The sequence below is a fragment of the Ranitomeya imitator genome, chromosome 2 (assembly GCF_032444005.1).
Source record: "Ranitomeya imitator isolate aRanImi1 chromosome 2, aRanImi1.pri, whole genome shotgun sequence".
In the NCBI taxonomy this organism is placed as follows: Eukaryota; Metazoa; Chordata; class Amphibia; order Anura; family Dendrobatidae; genus Ranitomeya; species Ranitomeya imitator.
Genome location: NC_091283.1, coordinates 134,383,811 through 134,406,929, shown reverse-complemented (window position 1 = coordinate 134,406,929; position 23,119 = coordinate 134,383,811). Strand labels below are relative to the sequence as shown.

The window sequence follows — 23,119 nt, the reverse complement described above, 5'->3', positions numbered from 1 at the left end:
TTACTATCCACGAAAATGAGGTGGTAAAGTAAAGGACAAATAAGTGCTTACGTGACACTAGGAAAATGTACTCGTTATGTTATTATTTAGGACAACTAGTATATATACCGGTAGTGTAGTATGCTACATCTGTAAAAGAGCAAATAATGTTCATCTTCTAAGAAGAAGAATCATCAAAAAACACTTTTAAATCATCTACAACAGAAGAATCCTCGAATATCAAATTCCACCAAAACGGCTAGTCCAGCTACGTGGCGTATCTAGTGAATTGTGAGCGTGGGAAATAATACTGGACGTACCAAACAAGCACTGCACAGCCGCCTAAACATAGGTCTAATGTTAAAGAATTCAAAAGGCATGGTCTCTTGAGACACAACATCTTCACACATAGCAACAACTTTGATACTCTTACCAGTGACCTCAATTACCTGGATCCATGGACAATACTTACAACTGTTTTGACACGTTGAAGAAAAGAGAGATGTTCTGGATATTAATGGAAAACTAATTCTTGAGTAACTGAATGTAAATGAATCTGTTATTACCCTATAGAGCCTTTTAAACCACTTAATATTGCTCCTACATATAACAAGGTTCCCAGTATAGCACCTAACCATAGTAATTAGGTAATACCAGAACGATAAATGTAACTTATCAACGAATAAATTATTTATTGTCTATTTATTGGAGGGTAGAGTACCAGACAAGTCATCCCGGTGGTCTCCTATTTTGGCAAAATTTTATATCATATTATTTGCTTGATAAATTGTCCTGGTGAAGAGTTCTGTACGACCCTGAAATGCATCTTTCAACGTACAAATTGTTTGAATTAAAGAGGTTTGCGATATTTGGAAGCAGTGTGGCCAAATACACTCATTTTACAAGTTTCTATCCTGAGAACTAAAGTCAGGCATCTCTGTTAAAATGAATCCGATAGTCCTTAAATGAAGTGCCACTGCTGCGCCATTCAAACTCGGTACAAAGGACCCCTTTTTTTTCTGAACGGTGGAGTCTCCATCATTTAGACCCCAGCAATCAGCCATTTATCACCGATTCTGTAGATAGAATCACAACTTATCACCTATGAAGGCTGCTGGGCTCCTGCTGGCTAGTCAAGGATCACAAGATTTATCCTGCGATCACAGGGACTAATAAAGCCGGTATTGTTGTATAATAAGCAATCGGGAAGGTAGAGATAGTAATAAACCATGTCTGCCATCTCTATAGGGAGTCCTGCTGTCTAAGACATCTGCCTCCCCCATCACGCAGACTCCTCTGGCAGTAGGAAAATTGGTACCGAAATGGCAACTTATACACAATTTTTGATGAAAAGTAAGAAATGCTTGATGGAAAATAAACATATAGCCACCCTTGTACAGCTGAGACGTATTGGTAGCCTGGAGGTAATATGGGCCGTCATTACTTTTACAGCAGGGTATCCAGGATAAAACACATAATTAGACATTGCGCACTACACTGCAAGCCTTCTGCCGTACATTACAGAATAACAACTTGACACCAGGGCACCTAACATGTTGAATAAGTAAGAAAAAATAAATCTTAATTTGGAAAAACAAGGGAGGGAAGTAATGAAAAAGCTAAGGGGGGGGGGGGGGGGGAAGGGCAGTAAATTAATGAAATGAGCTCCCCATTACTAACTCATAATTTTAATATTAAATGCTTCAAGAAACCCATTATCTTTGATGGTGCCCTGAGGATGACAATAAATGGACTTATTAATTACTGCATTTTATTCAACAACTACATATGCATAAAGCTAAAGGCATATTTGGAAAGAAGGTACAGAGAAGGTGAAAAAAATACAGAGAGGGAGTGAAGATGAGATAAATAGTCACCAACCCAGAACTCCCACACGATAGTTTAAGGTGATGACTATGACGGTGCCATAGCTGGCCAGTACACTTCCATCAATCATATTGCCGCTGCCCTCCATGTAGGACCCTCCGTGGATGTACACCATGACTGGTTTGGCACCTGTGTCCCGAATATCTGCAAAGGGAGAAATAAAAATAATGGATCCTGAACAAGTTACTGAGTTAGAAGAAAAAAAAAATCTCCTAGGTCAGGTTAGCTTTCATACGAGGAACCAAGGAACAATCAAGGTGCCTCAAGAAGTTCACATACAATAGACAAAACACAATAAGGGGAATGAAGTAAAGACGGCCAATTCAACACACACCGGGAATAGCCCCCTGTAGCTCTACCATCGCCTTCCACAGCATTGAATGCAGAAGCAAGAAAGCATGCATTTCATGCCAAAGACTAGACAAGCACTTTCTCAGGACTGTGAGCGTGAGATATCTCCATTGTGAGATTGACAGCAGCTTATGGGAATACGCACAGTCCTGTGAAAGAAGATCACAAGGTTGTGAAATGAATTCCCCAGCAAGAAACATGGCGCTGCCCTATTTCCAGGAGAAAGTCATGGACATCAAGCAAAGTATATGGATATAGTAACATGAACAGACAAGAGAAAAGCACTTTTCTGCAGAGGGCGAATGTGCCGCCTCAGCTCAATCTAAAGAAGGTATATGTAAGGCTTACAAGAAAGGAGCAGAGAGGGTTAAATACAGCAATGAGAAATAACCCAAAAATGTAATAATCCTACTCCTCACTCATAGGGATTGCAACCCAAAAATAATGATTTGGGAATTGACAATGAACGGAAAAGAAAAGGCGAGGATCATAGGTGTAATTTACTGTCTACCTCTAGACCTATTCATCGCCAGCTCTGCAAACAGAGTGCTGCATACGCGGTATCCACCCGAGACACCTTACGGCCCCCACCCAATGCTTTGGCCATTGTAACCTATGCTTCAGTGCGCTAACTAGCATGTTAATAACCCTAAAGCTAACCAAAGGAAAGAACATTCCTAAATGGACCAGAAAAAAAAACGCTAGAAAGAACAGGTGCAAATCTGACTTGACAAATGGACTCGGTAAAAATAGAAACTGGGAGTCATGGAGGAATTGGGGAAGATGTGAGATTTAAGAGATGAGCAGTGCATAAAAGTACATGAATACCCTGTTGACATATTTTCTAATGGATGGAAGGAGGGAAGGAGTGATGGAAGGAAGGTATGAGGATGACAAGTTCCATGCATCAGCCTCAGCCAGCAAATACCTCCTTCCTCGTCTTCGTCATTATCCGATACCTCTTCCCCCTGTTTCTTAGCGCTGGGTCCTGAGCAGAGCAGGAGACCGAGCCGAACAAATAGAAACAAACAAGAGAATTCAAGAGATAACAGGTCTAGAGCGTAAAGAATATGAGCTCTTACCCTGGGGTTGGAGGACAGCTCTCACAATGCAGGGGTTCGTGTACAAAGAAGGGTCACACTAACACTGCAATACTCTGGGTTCTGCACAAAACTACAAAACGGCATTTTTGGGGAACAGGTCAATACTTTTAACGATATCAAGTAATTACTTTTCCAATAACAACTTGATGTCTTTAAAACAGATTATTCAACATAGTGTAAAATAGGTGAAATGTGCTAACTCCTGGCTGCACTATTCAATATGGCTTCTGCCTGAAGTGACAATATCTCTTATGTGCTTTTTAACATATCCTACTTGGTTTAATAGCTTCAGAAATCAGACATGGCAAAAAGTAGTACGGTTGTATTCTTTTTCTGAAAAGCGCATAGGATTAATTTTATGACTGAAGATCAGTAGGGGTTCTATCCTGGAACGACTTTTATACATCTGTGTGTATGGGGTGCCACGGAGGTACAGAAAATAATGGTGTCATGTGTTAATGGTGTAGTGGCACTGCCCGTCCTTCGTGGTCTAGTAATACTATTTGTATGTAACACACCTAGACCCTGTTAATCAATTATAAGCAATAATATACATTAAAATGCAACTAAAATGCAACTGTTCCCTTTCTCAGAAACATATACAGTGCATGTATGTACATAATATGGACAAAAGTATTGTTGCATCAACACATTACACCTACAGGAGCTTTTACCATATCCCATTCTAAATACATTAATATGGAGTTACCCGTCCAGCCCCCTTTGCAGCTATAACAGTGTCATTCTTCTGGGAATATTTTATAAAAGATTTTGGAGAGTGTCTTTGGAAATTTTTATGATGAGAGGTGAAGGCTTGTAATCTCCAATCTATGTAATCCCAACGGCGTTTGATGGAGTTGAGGTCAAGACTCTCTGCGGAACAGTCAAGTTCTTCCACACCAGTCTTACCCATCTATGACTTTATGGACCTAGCTTTGAACACTGGGGCATAGTCATGGGCAACAGGAAAGGACCTACCGTAAACTGTTCTCAAAAAGTTGAAAATAAACTATTGTCCAAAATGTCTGTATGCTGAAGCACTAAGAGTTCTTTCACTGGAACTAAGGAGCATAGCTCGACCCCTGAGAAACATTCCCATTGAATTATCCCACAGATGGGATAACGCAGGTAACGTTCTTGTGGCATTTGTTAAACCCAGACTTGTCCTTCAGACTGTCAGAGAGAGAAGTACGGTAATTTATCACTCCACAGAACACTTTTCCGCTGCTCTAGAGTCCAGTAGCTGCTTTACACCACTCCATCTGACGCTTGGCATTGTGTTTAGTGATGCAAGACTTGCATGCACCGGCCATGGAAACCCAATGCCATGCAGCTCCTAGCACACAGCTTTTGAGCTGATACTAGAGGAAGTTTGAACTATGCAGTTATCGAGTCAGCAGAGCGTTGGCCACAGTCATGCACCAGGAGTCTTAGCACTCGGAGACCCTGACTTGTATATTTACACAGGTTGCTGTGATTCATAAGTACTTTCACTCTATTCATAGTAGATTATTTGAGCAGGAAGAAATTTCAAGAATTGACGTGTTGTAATGGTGGTACCCTATCAAGAGTCCTACACGCAAATCCAGTGAGCTCTTTAGAACGACCCATTCCATCACAAATGTCAGCATGGCGAGGGGTTGCATTTTATACACCTTCAGAAATGGGACTGAATGAAGAACCTAAGTTCAAAGATTAAGATGTGACTCCCAATACTTCTGTCCATATAAAGCATGTAGCACAACAAAACAGAGGTAGGAAAAGAGGACCTACAGAGTATATGAACCCAATAAAAATACTTTGTTAACTTAGTACACAAGGAATAAAAATAGTAAAAAACAGACTGCTAAGCACGCATGCAGATAAACATACTGTACAAGTGCTTCTCACAAAATTAGAATATAATCAAAAAGTTAATTTATTTCAGTTCTTCAATACTAACAGTGAAACTCATAATATATAGAATCATTACAAACAGAGTGATCTATTTCAAGTGTTTATTTCCGCTAATGTTGATGATTATGGCTTACAGCCACTGAAAACCCAAAAGTCCTTAACTCAATAAATTAGAATACTTTATAACATCAGCTTGAAAAATTATATGAAAGTCCGAAATGTTGGCCTACTGAAAAGAATGTTCAGTAAATGCACTCAATACTTGGCTGGGCCTCCTTTTGCATCAATGTGGCGTTGCTTGGAGGCGATCAGCCTGTGGCACTGCGGAGGTGTTATGGAAGCCCAGGTTGCTTTGATAGCAGCCTTCAGCTCGTCTGCATTGTTGGGTCTGGTGTCTCATCTTCCTCTTGACAATACCCCATAAATTCTCTATGGGGTTAAGGTCAGGCAAGTTAAGTTTGCTGTCCAATCAAGCACAGTGATACTGTTGTTTTTAAACCAGGAATTGGTACTTTTGGCAGTGTGGACGGGTGCCAAGTCCTGCTGGAGAAAGAAATATCATCTCCAAAAAGCTTGTCGGCAGAGAGAAGCGTGAAGTGCTCTAAAATTTCCTGGTAGACAGCTGCGCTGAATTTGGTCTTGCAAAAACACAGTGGACTTATATCAGCATATGACATGGCTCCCCAAACCATCACTGATTGTAGAAACTTCACACTAGATCTCAAGCAGCTTGGATTGTGTCCACGCTACTCATCCTCTAGACTCTGGGACCTTGATTTCCAAATGAAATGCAAAATTTACTTTCATCTGAAAACAACACCTCGGATCACTGAGCAACAATCCAGTTCTTTTTCTCCTTGGCCCAAATAAGACGCTTCTGGCGTTGTCTATTGGTCATGAGTGGCTTGACACAAGGAATACGACACTTGTGGCCTATATCCTGGATACGTCTGTGTATGGAGGCTCTTGAAGCAATGACTCCAGCATATGTCCACTCCTTGCGAATCTCCCTCAAAATTTTGAATGGCCTTTTCTTAACAATCCTTTCAAGGCTGCGGTTATCCCGGTTGCTTGTGCACTTTTTCCATCCACTCAACTTTCCATTAATATGCTTGGATATAGCACTCTGTGAACAGCCAGCTTCTTTAGCAATGACCTTTTGTGGCTTACCCTCCTTGTGGAGTGTGTCAATGACTGCCTTCTGGACATGTGTCAAGTCGGCAGTCTTCCCCATGATTGTGGAGCTTACTGAAACAGGTTAAGGGACCTTTTTAAATGCTTAGGAAGCCTTTGCAGGTATTTTTTGCTAATTATTCTAATTTACTGAGATAATGACTTTTGGGTTTGCATTGGCTGTAAGCCATAATTATTAACAGAAATAAACACTTGAAATAGATCACTCTGTTTGTAATGACTTTATATAATATATGAGGGTTTTTTTTATTGAAGAACTGAAATAAATTAACTTTTTGATGATATTCTAATTTTGTGAGAAGTACTTGTAGGTATATGCAAGAGGTGAAATACATGAAAAGAATAACTTTAGCAGAGCAAACCCCCCTGAATATACTGTAATCAGTTGGATAGAACTTTCCATAAACATATATAGAACAGAAGGATAAAAAAAGTCTCACTCACATATCAATATCACCAGCTACCTGCAGAGTTCGCACCACCCCAACGCACGTTTTGTTATCTCTAAATCAGGACACCTCCAACTGATTACAGTATATTGAATGAGTTTTGCTATACTCATGTTAGGGTATGTGCACATGTTGCGGATTCTCTGCGGATCCGCAGCGTTTTTGAGGTGCAGAAACGCTGCAGATCCGCAATTGATTTACAATACAATATAAATCAATGAGAAAAAAAAAATGCTGTGCACACTTTGCGGAAAATCCGCTGCGGAAACGCTGCGGTTTAAAAAAAGAAGAATGACACTTTTTTGTGAATCTGCAGCGTTTTTGTACCTATTCCATTATACAAAACCACAGGGGTAAAAAACGCAGCAAATCCGCAAGAAAATCGCAGCAAAAATGCTGCGAAACTGCACAAAAAACGTGACAAATCCGCAGGTGTGTTTTCTGCCAGGAGAGGCAGCATCCGCACCAGAAATTCCTAAGCCTAATCCGCAACGTGTGCACATAGCCTTATACTTTTCATACATTTCACCTCTTGCATATGCCTATGTTCCTCTGCATGTGTGCTTAGCAGCCTCTGTTTATTTACTATTTGTATACCTAGTGTACTAAGTGAATAGAGCATTTTTATTGGGTACATATACCCTGTAGGTCCTCTTTTCCTATCACTGTTTTATTGTGCTATATAATGTGTGTTTAGCCAATTATTGTGGTTTTAATTTGGGTCCCTTGTTGACAACATATGAAGCACGTGTAGACCCTCCAGCAGGCTATCACCATCTTTTGATATTTCACCTATATTGGTCTGCATGAGCTAAATTTTTCATGCTGTATGTGCCAGTGACTTAAGAAGCATTTATCGCTATGGAAGGCTGGTTTCTGGACAGAATTACATAGTCATGCCTGGATCATAGGCATATCGTAAAAGGCTAAGTCATGAATTGGGTCTTATACTATACAAGAAGCTTGATATGATGCTTAGAATAATGTTCTATATTTAAGAGATAGCTCCTACATAAAATGTGTGCCTAATGTTGAAAACTACATCACTAAGAAATAATAAAAGTGCAGTCACTTGATAAATAAGGGCATATAAGGGAAATATGAAAAGTACTATAGTACAGTAATTTACAACCATACATACCTGCACTAATTTTGTATTAAACACAAAGTAAGAATCTAAAACAATAAATGGTAAAATAATTAAGTTGGGGAATGGCAACCTCTCCAGCCTAACATGTTTGGTGCTTGAGGGGGTTTTTGAACATTTTTTTTTTAAAGATTGTGGATGTTAAAATATGAATAAACAACAACAATTACCCTCTGAATCCCCTGCTGCTCCAGCACCAATGCTCCGGTGGATACCACCAGTCCTGCGGTGATGACATCCCACCCAACAGTCATCCGGCCAGTGCAGACATTTATTGGCCTCAGTGGTGATGCTTGATACATGACTACTGAGGCCAGTGATTGGCTGCAGTGGTCAAGCAATCGTCACTGCAGGACTGGCGACACAGCAGAGCAAGTAATTGTCATTTCTTTATTAACACTTCCGGCTCTGGGGCACTTTTTTGATTCTGAAAAACTCCTTCAAATAAGCAGTTTTCAATCTTGAGTACGGTAGTTAAAATTACTAAGAATAGCATCTCAGCTGAGAAACATAATTTTTCATATCAATGACAAATTTTATATATGATTGAAAATATACTTGTTATACAGGTTTATAGCTGAAGGGCACCAATCAGTAGGGTACTGTATGCTTTTCCTTGTAGGTATGTAGTAGATTTAAAAAAACAACTATAAATTCAACATAGAGACAAGGCAAACAAAAGACACACAAAAACACAAAGACACATATACATCTCAATAACTAAAGTTTAGTCAATGAATGGTAAAAACACCTATGCTGGCCAGAAATGGGATGATTACACAGCAGGGGCCATGTGGGGTCCAAATACAGAAAGATCTCTGTCCAGTAAACACAAATCTTTCTTTTGAGAAGGGAGGACAGGTGTTTCGCTTGTCATGTGCAACCATGAATGTCTACGAGATGCTGCTGGTGGTACAGGGGGGCTGGAGAGACATCCTTTGATGTATGGCCACCACCACATTAGTTATTAGCTTCTTTGTGGGTTTAAAATATAAATCTTTTTATTTTGGTTACTTGTTCATCCAAATTGTGGCTGTTACCTTATTGAACAATGTGAAACTATGCTTAGTGGTCGAACCGGTGGTCCGAGGGTGGTTCATGAAGGGAAATCTATATGGCCCTGCCGTCTTCAACATCATAATACTCAGGGACCAGCGCTCTTCCAACCATACAGAACGTAAAAGCAATTATTGTTACCCCATGAAGGAGACATCTCCAAAAGTTGGGTTTAGTGCCTTTTTATGGGGCTTTTAATATACCTGTGGTGTGTGTTCCTTTCATATGTAATTTGCTCGTTTCCTTTTCTGCTTTGTCTAAACCTGTTTTCAGTTAAATTAATTACATGGAGAAAATGTTGTCCACAAATATATTGACAAAAAAAAGGCTTGTGCCTTTGTCTAACCATCAACCCATTCTGACGGAAAAAGGAAAGCTGACCGACACTGTCCTAGAATAAGCAGATATTTAAAGGGAACCTGTCAGCAGGATTGTGCCCAGTAACCTACACACACTGTCAGGTCGGCGCCATTATACTGATTAATGATACCTGTGTGATGAAACCCGTCTTGTGGTTGTGGTTTAATCTTTATTTTCAGTTTTCAGCTAATGATATGCGCATGCTCCGGGGCCACCCGTGTGGGGTCTTCATGTGGTTCTCCGATTAGGTATTTATAAATAAAACTATATCACTTTGTATCGCCATAATCGTACTGACCCGCAAAATAAAAATAACGCTTCGTTTTTTCAGCACAGTAAACAGTTTAAATTTAAAAATGTAAAAAATCCAATGACTGAATTTTTTTTTTCGATTTTAAAAAATTCCCATAAAGAGTTAGTAAAAGTTGGTTAAGTCATACTTACCCAAAAAAATGTTGCCACTGAAGAATAAAAAATCATCCAACAAACAAACAAGCCCTTATATGACTACGCCAAGGGAAAAATAAAAATTGTTTTGGCGCTTTAAATGCAACAGTGAAAAAAAATGTTGAATTGTTTACTAAGAACCCCATGTTTTTTTTTTTATATGGACTATTGTTTTTACTTATTTGTTTATAGCACGGTGTGTTAAGGACTGGCGGAACGCACCAAGTATAGATGATATGAAACTAGGTGCGTTCGCAGTCCGAGGTCCACCGTGCAGGTAAAAACCCTGCTGCTAGTAAGACGGACTATATGGCGGTACTAAAAGTATACACGCACGGGTTAACTTCACCCTGCGTGAAGGAAGCGATCCTGTTGGGTCACAGGACATAGAGCGCGAACAAGAAGTCAGCGAACACAACCCCAACACAGGATTGAAGTCCGATTAGACCACTTGCTGGCACAACACCGCAACTGGGTGTGTAAGGAAACTATTAACCCCTTCATGACCCAGCCTATTTTGACCTTAAAGACCTTGCCGTTTTTTGCAATTCTGACCAGTGTCCCTTTATGAGGTAATAACTCAGGAACGCTTCAACGGATCCTAGCGGTTCTGAGATTGTTTTTTCGTGACATATTGGGCTTCATGTTAGTGGTAAATTTAGGTCAATAAATTATGCGTTTATTTGTGATAAAAACGGAAATTTGGCGAAAATTTTGAAAATTTCGCAATTTTCACATTTTGAATTTTTATATTGTTAAACCAGAGAGTTATGTGACACAAAATAGTTAATAAATAACATTTCCCACATGTTTACTTTACATCAGCACAATTTTGGAAACAAAATTTTTTTTTGCTAGGAAGTTATAAAGGTTAAAATTTGACCAGCGATTTCTCATTTTTACAACGAAATTTACAAAACCATTTTTTTAGGGACCACCTCACATTTGAAGTCAGTTTGAGGGGTCTATATGGCTGAAAATACCCAAAAGTGACACCATTCTAAAAACTGCACCCCTCAAGGTACTTAAAACCACATTCCAGAAGTTTATTTACCCTTCAGGTGCTTCACAGCAGCAGAAGCAACATGGAAGGAAAAAATGAACATTTAACTTTTTAGTCACAAAAATTATCTTTTAGCAACAATTTTTTTATTTTCCCAATGGTAAAAGGAGAAACTGAACCACGTAAGTTGTTGTCCAATTTGTCCTGAGTACGCTGATACCTCATATGTGGGGGTAAACCACTGTTTGGGCGCACGGCAGGGCTTGGAAGGGAAGGAGCGCCATTTGACTTTTTGAATCAAAAATTGGCTCTTTAGCGGACACCATGTCACGTTTGGAGAGCCCCCGTGTGCCTAAAAATTGAAGCTCCCCCACAAATGACCCCATTTTGGAAGCTAGACGCCCCAGGGAACTTATCTAGATGCATAGTGAGCACTTTAAACCCTCAGGTGCTTCACAAATTGATCTGTAAAAATGAAAAAGTACTTTTTTTTCACAAAAAAATTCTTTTCGCCTCAATTTTTTCATTATCACATGGGCAATAGGATAAAATGGATCCTAAAATTTGTTGGGCAATTTCTCCCGAGTACGACGATACCTCATATGTGGGGGTAAACCACTGTTTGGGCACATGGCAGGGCTCAGAAGGGAAGGCGCGCCATTTGACTTTTTGAATGGAAAATTAGCTCCAATTGTTAGCGGACACCATGTCGCGTTTGGAGAGCCCCTGTGTGCCTAAACATTGGAGCTCCCCCACAAGTGACCCCATTTTGGAAACTAGACCCCCCAAGGAACTTATCTAGATGCATATTGAGCACTTTGAACCCCCAGGTGCTTCACAGAAGTTTATAACGCAGAGCCATGAAAATAAAAAATAATTTTTCTTTCCTCAAAAATGATTTTTTAGCCTGGAATTTCCTATTTTGCCAAGGGTAATAGGAGAAATTGGACCCCAAATGTTGTTGTCCAGTTTGTCCTGAATACGCTGATACCCCATATGTGGGGGTAAACCACTGTTTGGGCGCACGGCAGGGCTCGGAAGGGAAGGCACGCCATTTGGCTTTTTAAATGGAAAATTAGCTCCAATCATTAGCGGACACCATGTCACGTTTGGAGAGCCCGTGTGTGCCTAAACATTGGAGATCCCCCAGAAATGACCCCATTTTGGAAACTAGACCCCCAAAGGAACTAATCTAGATGTGTGGTGAGGACTTTGAACCCCCAAGTGCTTCACAGAAGTTTATAACGCAGAGCCATGAAAAAAAAAAAAAATTATTTTCTCAAAAATGATCTTTTAGCCTGCAATTTTTTATTTTCCCAAGGGTATCAGGAGAAATTTGACCCCAAAATTTGTTGTCCAGTTTCTCCTGAGTACGCTGATACCCCATATGTGGGGGTAAACCACTGTTTGGGCCCATGCCGGGGCTCGGAAGTGAAGTAGTGACGTTTTGAAATGCAGACTTTGATGGAATGCTCTGTGGGCGTCACGTTGCGTTTGCAGAGCCCCTGATGTGGCTTAACAGTAGAAACCCCCCACAAGTGACCCCATTTTGGAAACTAGACCCTGAAAGGAACTTATCTAGATGTGTGGTGAGCACTTTGAACCCCCAAGTGCTTCATAGAAGTATATAATGCAGAGCCGTGAAAATAATAAATACGTTTTCTTTCCTCAAAAATAATTATTTAGCCCAGAATTTTTTATTTTCCCAAGGGTTACAGGAGAAATTGGACCCCAAAAGTTGTTGTTCAGTTTCTCCTGAGTACGCTGATACCCCATGTGTGGAGGTAAACCACTGTTTGGGCACACGTCGGGGCTCAGAAGGGAAGTAGTGACTTTTGAAATGCAGACTTTGATGGAATGGTCTGCGGGCGTCACGTTGCGTTTGCAGAGCCCCTGGTGTGCCTAAACAGTAGAAACCCCACACAAGTGACCCCATTTTAGAAACTAGACCCCCCAAGGAACTTATCTAGATATGTGGTGAGCACTTTGAACCCCCAAGTGCTTCACAGACGTTTACAACGTAGAGCCGTGAAAATAATAAATCATTTTTCTTTCTTCAAAAATGATGTTTTAGCAAGCATTTTTTTATTTTCACAAGGGTAACAGGAGAAATTGGACCCCAGTAATTGTTGCGCAGTTTATCCTGAGTATGCTGGTACCCCATATGTGGGGGTAAACCACTGTTTGGGCACACGTCGGGGCTCGGAATTGAGGGAGAACCATTTGACTTTTTGAATACGAGATTGGCTGGAATCAATGGTGGCGCCATGTTGCGTTTGGAGACCCCTGATGTGCCTAAACGGTGGTAACCCCTCAATTCTACCTCCAACACTAACCCCAACACACTCCTAACCCTAATCCCAACTGTAGCCATAACCCTAATCACAACCCTAACCCCAACACACCCCTAACCACAACCCTAACCCCAACACACCCCTAACCCTAACCACAACCCTAATTCCAACCCTAACCCTAACCACAACCCTAATTCCAACTGTAGCCATAACCCTAATCACAGCCCTAACCCTAACCCCAACACATCCCTAACCCTAATCCCAACTGTAGCCATAACCCTAATCACAGCCCTAACCCTAACCCCAACACACCCCTAACCCTAATCCCAACTGTAGCAATAACCCTAATCACAACCCTAACCACAACACACCCTTAACCACAACCCTAATTCCAACCCTAACCCTAAGGTTATGTGCCCACGTTGCGGATTTGTGTGAGATTTTTCAGCATCATTTTTTAAAAATCCGCAGGTAAAAGGCACTGTGTTTTACCTGCGGATTTTCCGCGGATTTCCAGTGTTTTTTGTGCGGATTTCACCTGCGGATTCCTATTGAGGAACAGGTGTAAAACGCTGCGGAATCCGCACAAAGAATTGACATGCTGCGGAAAATACAACGCAGCATTTCCGCGCGGTATTTTCCGCACCATGGGCACAGCGGATTTGGTTTCCATATGTTTACATGGTACTGTACACCTGATGGAACACTGCTGCGAATCCGCAGTGGCCAATCCACTGCGGATCCGCAGCCAAATCCGCACCGTGTGCACATAGCCTAATTCTAAAGGTATGTGCACACGCTGCGGAAAACGCTGCGGATCCGCAGCAGTTTCCCATGAGTTTACAGTTCAATGTAAACCTATGGGAAACAAAAATCCCTGTAGACATGCTGCAGAAAAACTGCACGGAAACGCAGGGGTTTACATTCCGCAGCATGTCACTTCTTTGTGTGGATTCCGCAGCGGTTTTACAACTGCTCAAATAGAAAATCGCAGTTGTAAAACCGCAGTGAAATGCGCAGAAAAAACGCGGTAAATCCGCCATAAATCCGCAGCGGTTTAGCACTGCGGATTTATCAAATCCGCAGCGGAAAAATCCGCAGAGGACCAGAATACGTGTGCACATACCGAAACCCTACCCCTAACCCTACCCCTAACCCTACCCCTAACCCTAGCCCTAGCCCTAGCCCTAACCCTAACCCTAACCCTATTCTAACATTAGTGGAAAAAAAAAAAATTCTTTATTTTTTTATTGTCCCTACCTATGGGGGTGACAAAGGGAGGGGGGTCATTTATTATTTTTTTTATTTTGATCACTGAGATAGATTATATCTCAGTGATCAAAATGCACTTTGGAACGAATCTGCTGGCCGGCAGATTCGGCGGGCGCACTGCGCATGCGCCCGCCATTTTGGAAGATGGCGGCGCCCGGGGAGAAGACGGACGGACCCCGGCAGGATCGGTAAGTATGATAGGGTGGGGGGGAGCACGGGGGGGGGATCGGAGCATGGGGGGGTGAATCGGAGCGCGGGAGGGGTGGAACGGAGCACGGGGGGGTAGAATGGAGCACGGGGGGGTGGAACGGAGCACGGGGGGTGGAACGGAGCACGGAGGGGGGTGGATCGGAGTGCAGGGGGGGTGATCGGAGCACGGGGGGGTGATTGAAGCACGGGGGAGCGGACAAAAGCACGGGGGGAGCCGGAGCACAGGACAGAGGGGAGCCGGAGCAGTGTACTGGCCAGATCGGAGGGCTGGGGGGGGCACATTAGTATTTCCAGCCATGGCCGATGATATTGCAGCATCGGCCATCGCTGGATTGTAATATTTCACCAGTTATAATAGGTGAAATATTACAAATCGCTCTGATTGGCAGTTTCACTTTCAACAGCCAATCAGAGCGATTGTAGCCACGAGGGGGTGAAGCCACCCCCCTGGGCTAAACTACCACTCCCCCTGTCCCTGCAGATCGGGTGAAATGGGAGTTAACCCTTTCACCCGATCTGCAGGGACGCGATCTTTCCATGACGCCACATAGGCGTCATGGGTCGGATTGGCACCGACTTTCATGACGCCTACGTGGCGTCATGGGTCGGGAAGGGGTTAAAATAGTATATAAAGGCACGAGAGTGCATGCAGTGCCGCACTGACGAACGCCACTAACCACCCAGGCTTGGGTAAGGAAAGCGCAGAGGAAGCGCACGGCGCCGTACAGGCGGTCACAGCAACTAGACGCTGTTATGTGTGTAACGTGCTGTTGGAAAAGTCGGGCGCTAGACAGCAAACATACACCTTCCGCGAACAGTCATCCAATAGGGAGGGTATTTTAAAGAGCGACTTTCACACACAACACACACACATATTATCAAGACAATACTAGCGCATGGCCGTGCGGTCATGCGCAGTTTATATAGTTGCAGCACAGGAAGCTGCTACTGAAGTTTTGCCCTTTCAGGACCTTCCTGGAGGACCAATGGAATGTGCTGCAGTACCTGAGCATGTGACCCTCGATCTCCAACGGGAGATCTTGCCCTGGGCATGCTCAGTGTGTGCAAATAAGGACTTAGTCCCAGAGAAGCCCGCTCGCCGCAGATCAGTGCAGGGTACAACAGGAGAGCCAGAAAAGGCAACAGTAACCCTTTGCACAGAATCAGTCCCAGCAAGACGCTGGGAGCGACGCCTCCGCTGAGCAGGCCCCACTGCGGCTGGTACAGAATGGGAGACCGCAGCAGACAGGGATCGAGATTCCCCCTGTGCAGCAGAGGAAACTCGACTCCTAACACAGTGTATGTTCATTTTGTTTCTGTTTTAGGCTTTGTCTGTTAAATGGCCAGTGTGAACATGCTCCTATTTTGCAATGATAACAACTCATGTAAAATACTGACCAAGTATGTACGTGTGAACATGGCAGTACTACCCCATTATAATGGTGATTGTTATGCTGACATAATAATATGCTGATCACCCAATATATAAGCATTTTGCTCTTTCGTCGGGTGATCGTCAGCATGTCTACAAGGCCCAATAATAGTTTGCCAATTATCGGCTCATCTAAATGGACCACAAATTGCTAAATTTAAGCACCTCCACTTTACAGCTAAGTGTTTACTAAATTCCCCAATTAAAGTAGTATACGTTCACACTTTTATATAATCTTAGAACGGATATTTAATTCAGATAAACGCTGTTATATTATTCCGTGAAACATTCTCACTCAACAGAAACAACAGAACTTCCATTAAAAAAAAGGACTAAAAAAAGTCACTTCCGCATCCTCCATTTGGGTCCAGATAGTAAACTGCTGGAAACGTGGATAGATCTCTCAAATAGCTCCAATGATTCTTGGATTTGTAGTCCAGAGACATTACGAGTGTCTTACATGACATAATTTATGCGCCATGTTCATGTCTAACTGTTCATTTATGTCCCGTAGTACGTTACACATGGGAAATCTGCATGGAAGTATGCCCAAGTATGTCCAGAGTTACAGTATAAATCCGTAAAACACAAATTATATAATGTACACCCCATGTTTCAGAACCCATGGGAAATCTACCAAGAAAGCAGCCTTGGACTATACCCGGGAACAGTACAAAAATACAATATCCATTCCATGTTTAAGAAATGGACTACAGGTAATTTACACTGTGTATACTTTCAGAAACATAGGCAGTTTCCCAGTATTTTTCATCCAGTTCTATACTGTTTATTTCAGAAAAATCAATGTTAATTTAAAAGGGCTTTCACATGGCCGTATAAAAATATGTATTTGCAATTGATGGGTTTGAGCGCTGTCCATTTGCAAAAAAAAAAACATTGAAGTCTATAGAGTATACAGATGAATTCATAAGCCACTGTGTACAGTATATAGTATTTCATCTGTATTTCAAAAAGGTTTAATTATGTGTTTCCCACTTCTCACTGGAAGAGGAACTGTAGTAAGACTGAAGAAAAACTAATAGAATGCTGAAAATATGCCGATGATACATGATGGCTCATTATCGATATATATTAATAAGCCTAAATAGAATTCAAGGTCATTTTAATCAGTGAATTTAAGAAACACATTTTAAAAAGGAAAGTCCAGTGGCAGAAAAATACAGTCATAAAAAATGAATTTCCTACTATACTTTATTTCCAAATCTGCCCACATCCTGCAATTTATCACCTCTCCTGGTTTCAGCAGCTTCACTTTCATGCCCCTTCCAGCATAGGTTGTATCAGTGACACAATGGAGGGGGTCGGTCTTGTTCTGCTTTTAGCTAAGTCAGCCCCTTTTGTCGTCTCTAGATCATCCGTGATGGAGAAGGAGGCAGATTTATTAAATTAATGAGGCTTACCGCAAGATCCCTTAATCCCTTCCTGCTGCGGCCAATTTTAGTTTCTGCACTTTCATTTTGTTTTTTTGGTTTTTTATTTTCCTGCCGACAGAGCTGTATAAGGGCTGGTTTCTTGCTTGGTGTACGGTAATTTTTTTTCATTGACCCTTGGGATGAGTGCTAGATACATTGTTTCTACGTAAATAAGTTGTCCACTACTTGGACAACCCCTTCTCATTCCCCACGCTTGGCCCCCATAAAATAATAAAGCCTAAACTCGCCTCCAGTGCTAGCGGCGTTCTCGCGGTGTCAGCACTCGTGCTCCCCAGGGCTCTCGTGCTGTTGTGACACGTGACCCCGGCACCCAATCAGTGATGGCGTCACTGTCCCCGCCTCCTGTCGAATTGAACATGAAGAGGAAGTGAGAGCCGCTGCAGCCCGGACTTCCTCTTCATGTTCGATTTGTCTGCAGACGGGGTCAGCGATACCTACACTGATTGGGCGCCGGGGTCACGTGTCACAACAACAGCACAGGAGCCCCAGGAGAGCGAGTGCCAACACCACGGGAATGGGGAGTATAGGCTTAATTATTTTATGGGGACCAAACATTTTAATCAAGAAGCGGTTGTACTAGTACTGGACAACCCCTTTAAAGAATATAGATGTTAGGTCTCGAGTTTCCGCTTCTGCACAGGGGGAATCTCGAGCTGCGGTCTCCCATTCTTATCCAGCCGCAGTGGAGTCTGCTCAGCAAGGACGTCGGTCCCAGCGTCTTGCTCAGTCTCACTCTGTACAGAGAGTTACTGCTGCTTCTTCAGCTTCTGCCATTAAAGCCAGTGCTGGTCAGCAGCGAGCGGACTTCTCTGGGACTAAGTCCTTGTCTGCACACACTGAGCATGCCCAGGGCAAGATCTCCCGTTGGAGATCGAGGGTCATGTGCTCAGGCTCTGCAGCACATTCCATTGGTCCTCTTGGCAGGTCTTGGAAGGGCAAAGTTTCTGTAGCCACTTCCTGTGCGGCAACTATATAAACTGCGCATGACCGCACGGCCATGCGCTAGTGTACAATTGTTAATGTGTGTATGTTGTGAGTGCAAGTCGTCCTTGGATACCCCTACCCTATTGAATGTCTGTTCGCGGAAGGTGTATGGTTGCTATCTAGCGCCCGACTTATCCTACAGCACGAATCACACATTACAGCGTCCAGTTGCTGTGACCGCCAGTACGGCGCCGTGCACTTCCTCTGTGCTTTCCTTACCCAAGCCTGGGTGGTTAGTGGCGTTCGTCAGTGCGGCACCGCATGCACTCTTGTGCCTTAATATTGTTATTGAGTTTCATAACACACCCAGTTGCGGTGTTGTGCCAGCAAGGGTCTAATCGGACTTCAATCCTAGTTGGGGTTGAGTTCACTGACTACTTGCTCGCGCTCTATGTGCGGTACCGCGGTCCTGTGACGCAACAGGATCGCTTCCTTCACGCTGGGTGAAGTTTAACCCACGTGTGTATACTTATGAGTACCGCCATATAGTCCGTCATTACTTGGCAGCAGGTTCCATCTCTGCACGGTGGACCCCGGGCTGCGAACGCACCATACTCTATCTGTCTTATCATTTGGTGCGTTCCGCTAGCCCTAACATTACACTAGCGCCAGGGTCTGGCTAGTAATGATGGACAAACAGCAATCCTTGCGGTATATTCAGCAGCTGGAGGGTAGGTTGGCGGCTCTTGAGAGCGCAACCTCAGCTGTGGATGTTACCGCAGTTGCTGTACAGGCTGCTAGCGTGGCTGCAGCAACCCTGTCCATTGCCACCCCTGCTCCGACATTTTCTCGCCTCCCGCTGCCAGAAAAATTTTCTGGTGATAGCAAATTTTGTAGGGGATTTGTGAGTCAGTGCTCTATTCACCTCGAGCTCCTGGCTGCACGTTTTCCCACAGAGCGGGCTAAGGTGGGATTTATAGTGTCTCTCTTGTCGGACAGGGCGTTGGAATGGGCTACGCCGCTGTGGGAGCGTGGCGATCATGTGGTGCAGAGTGCTCCGCTGTTTCTGAGCACTCTGAAACAGGTCTTTTTGGGACCTCAAGTCACCCATGATACTGCGCTCCAACTGCTGGCATTAACTCAGTGTGAGCCCTTGGTCAGTCATTTTGCCGTCCAATTCTGCACTTTAGCTTCTGAGCTGGATTGGTCAGATAAAGCTCTTATCCCCATATTTTGGAGGGGTCTGGCTGACCACGTTAAGGACGCTCTGGCCACTAGGGAGATTCCTGCCACACTGGAGGAGTTAATAACTGTCTCCACTCGAATTGACCTCCGTTTTAACGAGCGGAGGTTAGAACGAGCCCAGTGTAGGCAGAGGTTTCGGCTGGCTCCTACCTTCGCCAAACCTCTGGAATCTCCGGTCCTGGTTCCTGAGTCACATGAGGCCAGGGAAGTGTCACAAGCAGGATCTAAGTCCCGGACCGCTTGTGCACTCAAGGTCTGTTATGTTTGCCAGCAGTCAGGACATCTAGCCACCAGATGTTCTCAGCGGTCGAGGAAACGTCAGCGTCTAGTGGTAGTAGGTGGAGGTACACTAGACACGGCGACGTTTGCCTCTAAATTGTCCTTTAAGGGGACAATTACTATAGGCTCATTCTCCCACTCGGTAGAGCTCTGCGTGGATTCTGGGGCGGAGGGCAATTTTATGTCTTCTGCCTTCGCCCAACGTCACGCAATACCCCTGGTTATGCTAGCTCAACCAGTAACGGTACGAGTGGTGAATGGGTCGACACTGCCCTCACAGATAACACACCAGACCATCCCTTTTACTCTCTCCATGTCGCCATCTCATCAGGAGATTATATCGCTGCTCGTCATTCCTGAGGGAATTGATGAGGTCCTGTTGGGAATACCTTGGCTACGGTACCACTCTCCTCATATCGAGTGGTCCTCTGGCAGAATCCTGGAATGGGGTGAATCTTGTGGGGGTAGGTGTCAGAGGGAGTGCGTTCAGGTTGCTTCTACAGAGGTACCCGCAGATCTTTCCTCTCTCCCCAAGCAGTATTGGTCTTATGCAGACGTGTTCTCCAAAAAGGCGGCGGAGATCCTTCCACCCCATCGCCCCTATGACTGTCCTATTGATCTCTTGCCTGGTGCTGAGCCTCCCCGGGGTCGAGTCTATCCGCTATCTCTCCCGGAGACGGAGGCAATGTCACAGTACATCCAGGAAAATCTGGCAAGAGGATTCATTAGGAAGTCAGTGTCACCTGCTGGGGCAGGGTTCTTCTTCATGCAGAAGCAGAATGTGGAATTGCGTCCATGCATAGACTACAGGGGTCTTAATGCCATCACCGTTAAAAATAAGTATCCTTTGCCCTTGATATCTGAGCTCTTCGATAGGCTTCGGGGAGCAAGGGTATTTACTAAACTAGATCTGCGAGGTGCTTACAACCTGATTCGCATCCGTGAGGGGGACGAATGGAAGACGGCTTTTAACACCAGGGATGGGCACTATGAATATCTGGTGATGCCCTTCGGGCTCTGTAATGCCCCAGCCGTTTTCCAAGACTTTGTGAACGATATCTTCCGGGATATGCTTTCCACCTCGGTCGTAGTCTATCTGGATGATATTCTCATCTACTCTCCAGATATTGACTCCCACCGGAGAGATGTTTGCAAAGTCTTCGACCTCCTACGGGCAAACTCCCTCTATGCCAAGTTGGAGAAGTGTATGTTTGAGCAGGAGTCCTTACCTTTCCTAGGCTACATCATCTCTGCCCAGGGATTGGCTATGGATCCTGCCAAACTACAGGCTGTGATGGACTGGCAGGAACCCCATTCTCTTAAAGCGGTGCAGCGCTTTATGGGGTTCATTAATTATTATCGGCAGTTCATCCCGCACTTCTCAACTTTGGTAGTTCCCTTGGTTGCCCTCACCAAGAAGGGGGCGAATCCCAAATTGTGGTCTGAGGAGGTCTCCAAGGCCTTTAACTCTATAAAGTCACACTTCGCTAGCGCTCCCATCCTACATCGCCCCGATGTTGATAAGCCATTTATCATGGAGGTGGATGCCTCTTCTGTTGGTGCTGGAGCAGTCCTCTTCCAAAAGGATGCTCAAGGTCGGAAGCATCCTTGCTTCTTTTTCACCAAGACCTTCTCACCAGCAGAGAGGAATTATTCCATCGGGGACAGGGAGTTGCTAGCCATGAAGTTGGCTTTCTCGGAGTGGAGACATCTCTTGGAGGGAGCACGTTTTCCCTTCCAAGTCTTCACAGACCATAAAAATTTGGTGTACCTGCAGACAGCCCAGCGGTTGAATTCTCGCCAGGCCAGATGGTCCTTATTCTTCTCCCGGTTTCATTTCACCCTCCATTTTCTTTCTGGGGAGAAGAACATTCGGGCCGACGCTCTCTCTCGCTCCGTTGTGTCATCTGCGGAGGAGGAGGAGGAGCCTCGGCTTATTGTCCCCACCAAGAGCTTGAGAACTGTGGCCCCGGTTTCGCTAGAGTCTGTGCCCCCGGGCAAGACTTTTGTTCCATCCAGTTTGCGACCGGAGGTTCTCTCTTGGGCACACTCGTCCAGGGTGGGTGGACATTTTGGTACCAAAAGGACATCTGAGTTACTGGCGAGGACATACTGGTGGCCGCATATGGCTCGTGATGTCGCAGAGTATGTTCGGGCGTGTGTCTCTTGCGCCAAGAACAAGACTCCTCGGCAACGGCCAGCTGGTTTGCTTTATCCTCTGCCGGTGGCGGACAGGCCCTGGGAGATGGTCGGGATGGACTTTGTGGTGGGCTTACCCAAGTCTCGTAACTGCACCATTATCTGGGTGATCACCGACCATTTTTCCAAAATGGTGCACTTGGTGCCTCTTACACGGCTACCTTCTGCACGGGCGTTGGCTGTCTTGTTCGTCAAGCATATCTTTCGCCTACACGGTATGCCAGACAAAATTGTTAGTGACCGGGGTCCCCAGTTTGCGTCTCGATTCTGGAGAGAGCTTTGTCGTCTACTCAGTATTGAGTTGAATCTCTCTTCGGCATATCATCCCGAGACGAATGGGTTGGTAGAGAGGGCCAACCAGACCTTGGTCACATATTTACGACATTTTGTTTCTGCCAGGCAGGATGACTGGGCATCCTTGCTACCGTGGGCAGAGTTTGCACTTAACAATGCCGTAGCCGACTCCACCGGTCAGACTCCATTCCTCCTAAATTACGGCCAGCATCCGCGTGTTCCTGTGCCCATGCCTGTGTCTTCTGCTGACTCCAGGGTGGCAGACTGGGCTGTGGAGGCACGGGACATTTGGGACCGCACGCAGGATGCCATTTGGGCCTCCAAGGAGAGAATGAGGTCCTCCGCCGATGTTCATCGGCGCCCCGCTCCGACCTTTGCTCCTGGCGACTTGGTGTGGCTCTCCGCCCGTAACATCAGGCTGCGAGTTGAGTCCACTAAGTTTGCTCCTCGCTACTTGGGTCCCTTCAAGGTTCTCGAACGGGTTAATCCTGTGGTCTACCGTTTGGCTCTTCCGCCACGCTTGGGTATCACCGACACCTTTCATGTGTCCCTCTTGAAACCCGTATACATGTCCCGGTTTTCCGAGTCATCTGCCGGGACATCGGGTTCGTCTACGGACGATTACGAGGTGAACGCTATTTTGG

The 23,119-nt window shown here is 44.4% G+C and overlaps 1 protein-coding gene across 6 annotated transcripts in view; it reads right to left on the bottom strand.

Annotated features, from left to right (window-relative positions):
• Positions 1–23,119, bottom strand: part of NLGN3 (neuroligin 3) — a 190,036-nt gene that overhangs the window by 8,837 nt on the left and 158,080 nt on the right. For 4 of the 6 annotated variants that reach the window (XM_069747286.1, XM_069747289.1, XM_069747288.1 and 1 more), the window contains 2 exons: positions 3,146–3,205; positions 1,861–2,010 (listed from right to left, as the gene is read on the bottom strand). In XM_069747286.1, the coding sequence (XP_069603387.1) occupies positions 1,861–2,010; positions 3,146–3,205 (210 nt within the window). The remainder of the gene's footprint in view (positions 1–1,860; positions 2,011–3,145; positions 3,206–23,119) is intronic. The other 2 variants (XM_069747291.1, XM_069747290.1) reach the window with 1 other exon arrangement.